Genomic DNA, 13,409 nt, shown 5'->3' with positions numbered 1-13,409 from the left:
GCAAATCCAAAGAGAATATTTCACATGGATCGTCACCAAGAAACGAGAATCATTAATCCGATGTACAAGTCCTGAAGAGGGCACATTGCTTTAATTTGTAGTGTGTCCATGTTAAAAAGCACCATAGACATTTATCAGTATCTTTCCTCAGGCAATATCCAAGACAGCTTCCTGTGTGACGTCACAGACTCTTCATTTTTTTTATAGGCAGTTTTATCCTTACAGATACTTAATCATTTCTCTCCTCATGAAGTCCTCTTTCCAGAACATTTTATGCATGTTCTTGAAGCGTCTGTACTCTAAATGAACAAAGAAAAGCAAACAGGAATCACTGTTCTGACATCTCAGGCCGGTCGAAGAAGAGAAGAGGAGAGGAGCTACAAACTCCCTTTACAAATCTCACTTTGTGTCTTCTCTTCCTGCTCGCAAGCACTGAGCTTGTAAAAGTTTCTGCTGCGAGGGCTTGGGCCAGCCTCTACTGGCATTGATTCAAAAGAGCACTGGCTGTTTCAAAAAACAGAAGGAACAAGCGAGCGCTGGCTTTCGCTCTCCTGCCACGCACTCTCTTGGAGATTCAGGGCAGTGACTGCTCTCAGGACTTTTACTCTCAGGCTAATGCCAGTGCGTGTCAACTCAGTCATTGCAGCATCTGTTCATCTGTTAGGGATACGCAGTAGTCTGGATTGCCGCCGCAGAATAGCAAACGCAAACTACAGTGCGATTTCCTGAATACTTTGTCCTCCGTTTCAAATGTCTGTCAAGCTCTCACAGCTCGGTGCTGCTTGTGTTACAGTTCACACAAGGCTTCTTGCTCTGCTTTTCTGCTCTGACTGGCTCAGGGATTCTCATCTAACCTTCCACATTGCTTCTTTCTTGAAAATTTATAGCACTTCAACTGCACCTTTTTTCTTTTGACATGTTTTTCCCAGCAGTTTTTTTTTTCTTTTTTAAAGAAGAACGCACTCAACGATAAGTGCACAGAAATGCGTTAACCCTTCCATCCTGTGGTAATAATTGCTTTACTGTAAAGCCTATCTGCAGGTGTCATACTGAGGACATATTTCTCTAAGCTCTGTGTACTGCAAGACATATGCAAGAAGATCTGTGTGAAGTAGTACTCCCCAACATTTCGATGTTTTCTTACCCTTCTGTGTCCAAAATGTTAAATGACAGGAATGATTTCTTCACATTTTACAACATACCAACCATATCATGGTACAAAATGTCAGGAATTATTTAAGTATTCAGATCTTTTCCATACCAGGCTAATCCTTGCAGTGTTGTAAAATACTGCTGTCTGTACTGCTGAAACACGTTGACCATTCACACAGCTATCAGTGCAATGGGAAATGGGTCAAAGATCAGAGCAACCTACCGTGAGCTGTAAAAATTATGAGTAACACCTGCTTCTTCTCAAAGCTTAGAAAAACACAGTTGTCTTTGAATTTTACAGTAAGAGGTACACAATGCATGATGGCAGCATCCACAAAACATCAGTAATTAGTAAAAAAAATAAATAAATAATAGACAAAAAAATGAAAATACTTTTTTTGTATTTGAAGATTAAGTTGGCCTCAGTAGTCTCTATGGCGCCAGTGTCTGAGAACTATGTCTCTCCACTGGGATGTCCATTTGAGAGTCTGTTTACAATACAGCAATGATGTCATCAACTACTCACTGTGCATTGTGCATATCATTGTGCATTTCCATGGCCTCACCTCCAGCTTTTTACTTTCCACCGGTCAATAAGTGCAAGTGATACACTATGTGTACACCCATAACATGATCCCCTATTACCTAGCTGAGAGGATTTTATTAACAAGGATGAGATACCAGAGAGGCTTGTGAGTGAAGACGTGTTCTTGATATGCTTGTTATTAGATTTGGGCACACTGCTGCTCGAGCCTTCATGAAGAACTTTTGTTTCAGCATTGTCTCTGATGTTCTCACCAAGTGGTAGTGAGGTCTCACTGGTAGTCCAGTGAAGACCACACATAGAAAACCCAAGATCATTTTATGTTGAGAGAATATAAACTAGACCCCTCAGCTCCTGAAACACGAGCAGAAAATTAAAACTCAGCTGACAGTTCACTAGACACAGCTAATGCTGCCTAACACCAGAGTATGTCTTAAAAAGCACAACATTTTTATTTCATTTATTTTATTTAACCTTTACCCAGATAAGTCAGTTGAGAACTGATTCTCATTTACAACGTATTTACAACGTAAAGAGTAGGCAGTACAAAAGAGATACGATTCAGTTCCTTCAACGAAACAATTAAATGCATTTTGCAATGGTCTCAATTTTTTACTGCTCGCCCACAAACTATTTGTCTAACAAGCTATTTTATGACAGGCTACCTCTTAAAACGAATGACCTGTTCAGTATTTTGTGATTAATGCTATCGTAACATGCTGCAACAACACTAAAGTGAACAACCAGTTGAACAACTAATTTTCTTATGCAAAACATATAGGAAACATAACATGAACCTACATGTTGTGATGAGTATATCATTACAGTATATCGTTTGTGTTTTGGGCAGGTAGTAAGTCAGTAGTTGCTAGCAAGCTAACATTGGTATCAGCATTTTTATATATATTTTCAGCCATGCTGACATTTTGCTTTCTACTGTGCCATGAGTATTTATTCTTCTAACTGCCGCTACTTTGTCTATAAACATCATGTCTTCATTTAATCTTTTAAAGTACATTTCAGGTAGAGTTTGGGGTATGAAACAGGATGTGGACTTGTTGAATCAGTGTTTAGTTTGTGAATTTCATTTTATCTACAACCCAAGAGACTATTTTTACTCCTGAATAGCATCTTTCCATTTATGATGAATGGACAAGACCTCCTGCCATTGTCCTCCTTTCTGCCCCCTCCACCTTCCTTGAACAATTCCTCCATTGGGGATAGATTTATTTAACCCAGATTTTCCTGTTTCGTCTTCATTGTTTGTCCTTCCTGAGATATGGGCCCTCTCTGAGTTGATGATTCACCCGGCTTTACAGTGCCACAGGGTTCACAGCCTCAGTAACGTGATGTTTCAACACTAAACCCATGGGTGAACTAAAATATCATCATCATCATACCCCCTCTTTAAACACAGGTCACTGCAGCTGGAACCTCTACCTTTATGTATTTAACATAAGTCTTCCTGGCTCAGCATTTATATAACAGCTTCGAATGGTCTCCTTCTTACCGCAGTTTTGACTGATGTGTTTTCATTTCATTCAGGCTTGTTGTTACAGATGTTGATATAGTATGAGCTGGTTTTACAGCCTCTCTGATATACTCTCTAGTGCTGCTTCTCATTGCTTCACCAATATTTGCCATCTTATTCACGGTCAAAGCACAACTGACATGAAAATGAAATGGACTGGAAAAAGCATATGATGACAAACACTGTAGTTTCTGTCTCTTTAAGATCTTGATGGCTTCTCCGCTGCTCCCTTGAGGTCACTGGCCTTTCTTAGGCCGTCTGCCAACTGCCATGTTACTGTCAAGTTTTTGCAGAAATGCCAGTAAAACCATTAGTCTAGACCTTTTTCAACACTTAGCAGATTGATTGGACAGTGTGAACAGGGATGCAGAAAGAAAAAAAGTCTGGCTTTGTAAAACTACAAAACACTTTACAGTACTTCTCCTTCTCTATTTCCTATCACGTGTTGTTTTTTTTTTCACTTCAGCTTTGATTACTCTCTTCCCATAGCCTCTTGTGAGCTCTGAGGCTACAGCCAAAGGAAAACCATCTTTCCAATAATTGTTGTCTTACTTTTGAAAATTACTGTTGAGCTGCAATCTGTCATTTTTAAAATATGTATGCATAAATGAAACCACAGTACCTCAATGTGCCCCTGGTGCCTCACAGCTGCAGCTCGCATTGTGGTTTTGTCTCTTGGGGAACAGCAGCATCTGGTGGTTGACTGAGGAAATCACACAATGAGGAAATCAGATTTGAACGTTTTAGCATCCTCCTGCTTTGCACTCAGTCTTTTGTAGACTGTTTCAAATACACCAACAAGCTGTTCCTTTGGAGCACATGCAGACAATATTAAAGGCTTAACTTACCTGTGCCACTCAAAATGAAAAGTGCAGTTCTTTTTTTACCTTTATGTACCCTATATATTTTTCCAGCGTGACTTAAGATCCTAAGTCACCCACTACTTTCAAATTTTTAGACTCTTGTAAATTTTATTTTGCTTGCCTGAAACCAGACATTTTTGTTTGACCTGAATGCATTTTACTTTCCTGAAAAGTGAATTTGCATGCTTTGCATACGTTCATTGTTTCTTCTTTTTTGGAGACCTTTACAGTGCTTCTATGAAAACCCTTGAAATGCTCACAGATGGTGAGTTAGCTGATTAGTGTAATGTCAGTTGAAGGGTCAGGAGATCCTGGTTGTGCGATAGTCGACGGGGGACCTGTTGCTTTGTTAAAAATCCTCTTAGAACTCAGGTCATGTGACCCCTCTGTGGGATTCAGGATGTGCATGGAAGCCTTGTCGGCATTCATAAGCTGGATGGAGGCTAGCAATCACACTGCTGCCTAGCAAAACCACTACCTGGTGAGACATAGTATGAATATATTTGTGTTCATACTGATACTCTCTGCATTTGCATACACACAGAATAACCTTCACTCTTCACAATCATTTTCTAATGTTTGTTCATTAAGACCCAAATCCTGGATGTAACCTTTTTCCATGTTACCCATGCCTCTCTGCATTGACAGTGCACACATTGGTCACAGGACAGGTGCTGTAACATTACAAACCACAACAGCACAGAAATACAGAAATAGATTTGTCATTGCAGCATTTTTCAAACGTGTTAGATGTCATCCTTTCACCTTCCATTAGCCCTACCTGAGGCATTGTGATTTTCTGAATGGTTATTATTATTTTACCACACCCACTTTCCGCTGGCACTAGCCAAGCAATGCTAAACCAATAAGCAGCAAGGCAAAGCTTTACTTGTTGCTGTCAGGCAGACCTGCTTAGGCCCGATTCCCATATCCTGTGTGACCTGTAAGAATGACACTTCAAGGCACAGAGCACTCTAGCTAAGGGAGGGGTAACATGAGAAATTTTTGACAATGTCATGGCTGCTGGCTGTGAAATAATACACTAAGTATTTAATGTGTACATATGTTCTACTATAACTTTTATTGCCATAATAAATTATGTAAAGTTCCATGTTACAGTATTTGTGTAATATGTATTTTTCATTGTTTTTGCCCCAGGATTGGAGGGGTTGGAAATTTCTTGCAGGTTCAGGTAATTTGAAACTTTAAGATTTAAAAATGTAATTCCCTCAGTTGACAGTGAAACTGGCTGCTGCTGGCAGCCTGACCTATTAAGTGCAATAGGTGTGAAGTGCAAAAATACAAACATCTTCAGACAGCTCTACTGAAGCTAGCATGAGGAAAACAGCCAGGACATGAAGGCGCACATTTAGTTTTAAGTGTCTGGGTACTGGACATGTGTGATAAACAAGTCTTCACCCTCTACATGAGCCTTTGTTGGTTTCTCCCGTTGACGTGTTTCTACAGACCAGATGGCTTTACACATAAATCCTATTAACAACTTTCTGCTGAAGGATACACATTGAGTACAGAGCTTTCTCACTCTTTCATTATCTCCACTGAGAAGCCTGCTTTTTTTATTTTCTAAACTGTAGTTGAAGTTGGAGGCCACACCATGTCTGCAGAGAAGGTAAAAGGGTTGGGATTTTGTTTTTTTTAATTTTAATTTAAATGATTTAATAAAAATGTTTTTAACTTAAAATTAAATTAATGTTCTGTTTTTTTGCATTTACCTCATTGCATTTATTTGGAGAATGAGGCCAGAAAAATGACCTAGAGTTAATTAATGTTTATACTTATGGTTAAACCACCTAGGCAGAGTGTAGAGTTGGGCTGATGTGCGTTCATCTGACACTTTTACACCTTACATGTCCATTGGTAATGTAAAACGTTTTATTTTTTAAAAACATTTTAGTCAAAGACATTTGGAAGAAAGATGACAGAAGGTTCTGACACACATGAGACACACTCTCTGCATTAACACACACAAGTGTCCCATTGCAGTAACCCAAATTCTTCAACTGAGACAATATTCAGACGTCTTCAAAGCTGGAACTCATCCCTGTAGTACAGTATGAGCTGTCTTTGAATCTAGCATGAAGTGGCACCTTAGTTGATGATGTTCAACTTTACGCAGCTCATATGCAAAAGCAAATCATGGGGGATTGAAAGCAGTCAGTAATCCAGCCACCCAAACCACATGTATTGGTGCCAAATGCAACAGTAATATCATTTCTGTCAGCTGCCTACTATAAAGCCTACTATATTCACTTTGAAGTGTTTTATTTACTTTTACTTCTCTTACTTTTTAACATTGCATCATTAATGCATAAACTTAAACTTAAACATTTGTTATTTTGCTCTTTTTGTTATTTTTGGACATTTGCTTTAATAATTAAATAATATGTAATTATATTCTCTGAACTGTGGGATGTGTAGGGGCACAAACAGGCCTCCATCAATGTAGGATCTTCATCTAATAGGATTACCTTCACTGGCTCTGCTGACTACAATTACACTGACTGACCTCTTTCTATTTATGGGATAGTGACACATTGTTCCTGCCTTGATCAAAGTTTCTCTTGGTCTTGGATTCATTTGACTATTTTATATAAATTACTGTATAGAATCATCCTCATATCTATAAATACATGTAACAACATATCAGTGGATGGATATAGTGTGGGAATACAAAGAGTCTGGCGTTTGAGCCCCTTTGGACTTTACCTTAAGCTGGCATCCACAGTGGCTCAGACAAAAGCCAGTATTACAGGTGATGCATGGCAATTAGAATATAGTAACCTACAATATCTACAATATTATACATGTGACAACAGACAAGAAAGGGCCAGTAAATGTGCACCAAACTGGCTTTCATGTAATTGTCTGCTATTTTCTACTCCAGGCTCTTTTTATTTTTCCCACAGGCTTTTCAGCAGGCCCATTTGTCATTCACGTCTCTTTTAATTGCATTTTTCAGTGTTTCATAACAATAAATGTGCTAGCTTATGTCCTCTAATACATGTGATGTAACGTGTGTTTGAGAATTACTGACAGGGTGATTTCATTTTAAGATAGTTAGCATTTTAAGATTTTTAGAAGTCTGATCAAGTTACATAAAGTTGTTACAAATCCCTTTGTTTACCTTTGTTGTGTTACAAAACTTTATTATCACAAATAGCAACAGATTACTCTTTTCTAGAAATTTCAGGCCTGCATACATAATGTTACTGTGATTACCTCATGAGATCATAAGTCATTTTAGATGTCTTAAAGACAAACTCATATCAGCAGCTTAATGTAAAGTTATACTACATATATTAATGACTTTAATGAATTAATGCTTTTGTTATGACTATATGATTGTTGTACTACACTGATGTATTGTTTTTCTTATTGGTTTGTGAATGATTGAACATAAAATGAATAGATTCTATTTTATAATAGACCCACAATGTCAATAGCTGTAGCAACAATAAGGTTTTTGTTCACCTTAATTTTCCCTTTGCTTCCCTTGCTTTCTTTCACATCTGACTTTGTCATGGTGAGTCATTATTAATTAAGATCTTTAAATGCTGATTTTAGTTTTTTTCTGCTTCTTCCACAAGTCTCATCCGTAATCTGTTTTGTATCTTTAAAGAAAATCCATAGAAGCCAAAAAAGAAGAAAGATGAGGCCAGTGCCACAGCGGAAATCAAGATGAATGAAACTGAGTCCAAGCCCAAAAAAACAAAAACCAAGAAAAGTGAAGGTGCTTCAGAAGATGACAGCTCAGCAGCGCAAAGTGAGACACCTTGAAGAAAGAGGCTGTATTTTAAGCATTTTCTTCAAATAATACAAATGACAAACTGTGATATTTTGAATGTTGCTCTGCTGGTGTAATTTAACTGCTGTTTTCTTATCAACAATGTAGATGGAAAGAAGGTGAAGAAAAAGAAACCAGACAAAGAAGAAACAGAAAAGGAAAAAGAAAGAGGGAGAGAGCCAAAAAAGAAAGCGAAAAGTGCTCCAAAAAAGAAGAAAGGTAAGCTGATATGTTTTCCTCTAAAGTTGTATAAGAGCTGCATGGTGCAGAAAGACAAATACATTTTAAATGTAATATACTGGAAATCATGTATTATCAGACCAGTTAGTTTGATGAAAATGTCTGTCATCTCTTTAGATTCAGTCACAGATGATAATGATGATGGGGAGGAAGAGGAGGAGGACACCCCCAAAAAGAAAACTAAGAAAAAGGCTGCAAAGGACAGCTCTCCATCTGCAGGTTTTGCCAAAGAAAAGAAATCTAAATCAAAAGGTATGCAGGAAACCTGTCTTCTAAAGGCATTAGCAGAACACTACGCAAAAAACCAGACTAATGTCAGTAAGAGGATCAGATGATTTTATTGTGTGATAATGAGTGAGTGAATCTCACTTGGAAGCAGAGGCTGAGTGAGCACCATGCCTCACGTAATTAACCCTTGAAAATGTAGTTAAAGCTACTGCAATTTTCTTTTTAATTTTAATTAATAGTTATATTTAAAACTGGAGGTCATTAATCCACTACTGATTGTCCTGATTACTCTATAGCAGGGCTGGCCAATCCATGTTCCTTGAGGGCCACAAGTTAAATTAATATTTACTGGTGATTAGTTCAAATTTGAGAAATCTGCCCCAGTGCTTACCTTAACAGATATCCCTGATTCCTCATTTAGTTTATCTCATCTCATCTCATTTCATCTCATCTCATCTCATCTCATTTCATCTCATCTCATTTCATCTCATCTCATCTCCATCTTAAATCTTGTCTCGTCTCGTATCATCTCATCTTATCTCATATATTTAACTACGTGCTTTCAAACCCCGAATTCATCAGTACAAAAACGTTTGTGTAAAACACCTCAGCTGTCCAACAAATGACCCCACCCTAGCAGCCAGACATGGACAGGTTCTGGTGAAGCCTGAATCCTTCTCACAGTCTCCAGTGTTCAGAATCTGACAAACAGGTAAAAGAAGCAGTGACTGACAGACTGAGCACACAGAAAATCAGGACTGCATGCTTAAAGTTTGTTATGTCACGGTTTTAAGGTTTTTGCTTGTTGATTGATTACAGTTAAATTTGTATGGCACTTTCTTTATATTTCTCTCCAACTCAGTGCTTAATATAGTACTGTAGTAGTATGGAAGCATTGAGTGAGACTGATATTATTTTACAGATTACACTTACCTTATTTTTGCTCACATGGTTCTAAAATTTAGTATTGTAGTCAGGGATGGAAAATTTGTTTTTCATTCCACAGAGGACAAAGAATCTGATGGAAGAGAAAAAAAGTCCAAGTCAAAAGAGAAGGATAAGAAGAAGGAACCAGTTTCCATGTTCCAGATAAATGGAGAAAAACCCTCAAAAAGCAAAAAGAAAGGTAATTCCTGATAACCTGCCACATCTCAAAACTTTATGGTTTGCCTTTTTAAACCCCCTTTCTTGCAAATGAGAACATACATCTTCAAGTACTCAAGTATATTAATTAAAGTTTAACAAAAAAAATACACATGTTCCTTGAACAGCTGCCAAATCTGACACTGACGACAGTGCAGAGGAGACAAAGTCAACAAAATCGAAAAAGAAGTCCACCGCTGGCTCTTCATCCATGTTCCAAGCATCAGGAGACAAGGACAAAGACAAGAAGACAAAGAAGAAAGGCAAGTTTACCTATTACTTGTTCCTTTGTTTGAGCCAGTGAAATCATTTAACACAGCTGCTGTCTGCTTCAGGAAAGGCAGAAGAAAGTGATGATTCTGACTCAGAAAAAGAGGAGAAATCAAAGAAGAAAAAGGGTAAAGGGAAGAAGAAAAAGGTATCTCAAATTCCCTTAATTCACATATAAGCAAACATTTTAATCACATCATGTCATGCTACACAAGAAAACGTTTAATTTCACTGAGAATGAAATGATCAAAAAGCACATGGCTTTAATCAAACTGTGCTTGTTCATGCTTCTTAACCAGGCAAGATCTCCATCACCTGAGATTGAGTTTGACAACTTGGAGACGTTTGTGATGCAGCCGGCTCCACAGGGCGTGACAGTCAAATGCAGAGTGACTCGAGACCAGAGAGGGATCGATAAGAGCCTCTACCCTCTGTATTACCTTCATTTAGACAATGAAAAAAAGGTCAGAGATTTGTCATTTTTGGGTTTAACAGTTTATAATTTCAACAATAATATAGATGAGCAGTTATCAGGTGTCAACAAGTAGCTAAAACAAAACAAAAACACTCCTAACAACAGTTTAATTATTGAAATTATTTGTATTTGGTGCTATCTTTGATAGCCTTAGGTATCTGTACGTTAAACTCTCTTTAATTCTAACAGGACTACCTGTCTTTGTCTTTTTTCAGACATTCCTGTTGGCTGGGAGGAAAAGAAAGAAAAGCACAACTTCAAATTACCTCATCTCTGTTGATGCCACAGACTTATCAAGAGGGGGAGAAAATTTTGTCGGAAAGCTGAGGTTCACTACACTTCAAAAAATCTTGAATTCATCCCGAAAGCAGCATGCAGAATTGTAATGTGATGTAAATCAAATGTTTTTTATACATTGTCTAGGTCAAATTTAATGGGAACTAAATTCACCATATTTGACAATGCTCTGAATCCAGAAAGAGCTCTCCCAGACATGTCTAATGCACGGCAGGAGTTAGCAGGCATCATCTATGTAAGTCATTTCACAGCTCAGTTTAATTGTTACTATCAGGAAACTCTTAGGGTATATTTGATAGAAAAGTAGAAAATGGGAAATCCTCACTTTCCTTATTTCTGTCAATAGGAAACAAATGTGTTAGGAATGAAAGGGCCCAGACGGATGACAATCATCATTCCGGGAATGAACAAGGACAATGAACGAGTACCGCTCCGGCCAAGAAATGTAAGATAAAGTTACAGTGGTTGTTGTTATTGTTGTTTCAATTCCGAAAGTAAGTTTTCCTCTACTTGTCGAATATAACTGTAAATGCCACGTTGGTCACACTAAGGTTATACAAGAGTTAAGTAAGTAAAGTGCTCATTGGGAATTTAGAAAAGATAACTGGCCTTGTAGATCCAATCTTCATAAGTGCTTTACATAAGATAACTGTTTAAACATCCTGGTAACTTCACTCAAATCACAAAAAATTTTAGTCACTTACAAGTAGCAGTAGATAATTTTGTGGAAATCATTTTAACTGAGAAATTATCCAGGCACCTCCAACCATGAATATTTTGTTGATTCTTGTGCCATACAAAGTGTCAACAAATGCTATCTACACTGCCCACAGCTTGATTCCTATCTTGTCTGTTTATTATGACAACAGGGCCAATGTGTAAAATCATATTTGTCTTTATTGGTGTTCGGTGACTAATATTTTGCTAATTCTTTGCAGGAATGTGACGGCTTGTTGATTAGACACCAGAATAGGAGAATGGAAAATTTGATCGAGCTTCACAACAAGACACCGGTTTGGAACGAAGAAACGGCATCTCATGTGCTCAACTTCAACGGCAGGGTCACCCAGGCCTCCATAAAGAATTTCCAGATTGTCCATAGCAAAGACTGTGAGTACTGTTTACCTGTCTGTCTGTATGCTTGTCTAACAAGTTATGAAACTGATGAGAATTTTAGAAAAGAGGGGGTGTTATGCATATATGCTTCATTGGTAAAAAGTTACATCCATGAGTATGCATCCTGTGTAGAGACTAACAAGTAATAACAAGTTGATGTTGTCTGTGAGTTGATTTACAGTATTTAAACAATTCATTGCATTTTCCAGTGGACTACATTGTGATGCAGTTTGGACGGATAGCTGATGACATTTTCACACTGGACTACAACTACCCGCTGTGTGCCGTGCAGGCCTTTGCCATTGCACTCTCCAGCTTTGATGGCAAAATTGCCTGTGAATAACAGAAAGATCTCCAGTTTTCTACTCACATGGAAACCAGTATGCAACACACCCACACTCACATCACACCAACCCATGTCTCTGGACTCGCCTTCAGCTCCTCCAGTGATAGGCACCGATAACGAACGGTGGCTCCTTGAAACGTGCTTGCTGTTGCACTGTTGCCATTATGGGTGTGATTCCCTTCAGGAATAAGAAACACACTTGGTATCGTGTTATCATCTGATCTTGCACAGCACGGCACAGGAAGGTCTTGATTTTATCTGTACTGTTCAGTAGTACATCTGAATTACTTTGAGTCACAGGAAGTCTACCTATTCAACAGACTCCAGTGACTAGAGAATTACAGTACTTTTATTTTTTTGAGGGGATCCTGGTAAACCTTGATAATAAAGGTGTTAAATGATTACTAACATTACAATATGTTAAACTGTGTGATACATTTTGTGCTGTATTGTATTGATTTTAATGTGCAGTTGCCTCTATTTAAAATATAAAAAGGTCACTAATGTCTTGTGTCAGATATGACACAAAAAAGTTAAACCATAACACAAGATTATCTAGTTTCTTTAAGGCAAAAACTCTAATTATACTACACGCTGGGTGAGATATCAGCAGTCTGCACAGTAACACATTGTTGCTCAGGTAAGATTAAAAGAAACTAATTAAACTTTACTGATTTTACACAATATTTTATTGACTTTGAAATATCGATTCCAAGTGTCATGTTTTGTTAATTGTAAGATTTTAAAATAGGAGTGTCTTTAATTGGTATCTAGTGTTAACAAGATGTTTTGAAAAATGTTTAGTTTCATTCAGTTTATTGCCCTGGCAGTTTCTCTTGATTACTGGGTTTGATTTGAGGTTTTTCTACATATGTGTTTTTTTTTTGGAAAATCTATTTATTTTTCTGAACACTGCCTTTGTTGCATTTCTAGTTTTATTTTAATATTATTTAATAAAGCATGTGTATTAAATTTCCTTTAGGTCAGCATTTTGTGTATAAATCTGGTAACATTTACTTGTTTTTCAGTGCTTCAATATTACAGTGGCATAATAGAAATTCATAGATTTTATGCACCTATTAGCCAAGCAGTTAAGACACATGACATATAACCAGAGCATACTTTATTTGATTTTGGCTGGATACCTTTGTTACACTTAGGCCTAACACCCCACCCACCCTCCCACTTCTCCCTCACCCTGCATGTTTTGTCTGTATCTCAACTATCACTATCAACGTTTCAAAACAAGTCTGAAAATGACTGTAAAAAAAAGACATCAATGGATTTTTCAAAATTAGAGGGTCGTCCCCAAACCCCCTCTAAAGCCCCATTCCATAGGTTCCTATGAACAGACAGATCAACAGAAAGACTGTTACCAGTTGCAGGTTTTGGGAGTCAC

The 13,409-nt window shown here is 37.7% G+C and overlaps 1 protein-coding gene across 1 annotated transcript; it reads left to right on the top strand.

Moving 5' to 3' along the window:
• The first annotated feature begins 5,705 nt into the window (after nt 1-5,705).
• On the top strand, nt 5,706-12,503 carry LOC113130004 (tubby-related protein 1-like). Its single transcript, XM_026306287.2, has 13 exons — nt 5,706-5,720; nt 7,742-7,874; nt 8,004-8,126; nt 8,259-8,387; nt 9,370-9,489; nt 9,635-9,769; nt 9,842-9,924; nt 10,076-10,240; nt 10,467-10,579; nt 10,675-10,783; nt 10,895-10,993; nt 11,487-11,658; nt 11,874-12,503. The coding sequence occupies exons 1-13, from the start codon at nt 5,706-5,708 to the stop codon at nt 12,005-12,007; spliced, it is 1,530 nt and encodes a 509-aa protein (XP_026162072.1). The 3' UTR covers nt 12,008-12,503.
• The last annotated feature ends 906 nt before the right edge of the window (nt 12,504-13,409 follow it).

Source organism: Mastacembelus armatus, chromosome 5 (genome assembly GCF_900324485.2).
Source record: "Mastacembelus armatus chromosome 5, fMasArm1.2, whole genome shotgun sequence".
Lineage (NCBI taxonomy): Eukaryota > Metazoa > Chordata > Actinopteri > Synbranchiformes > Mastacembelidae > Mastacembelus > Mastacembelus armatus.
The sequence above is the reverse complement of the archived record's forward strand: the minus strand, read 5'-3'. Positions and strand labels throughout refer to the sequence as shown.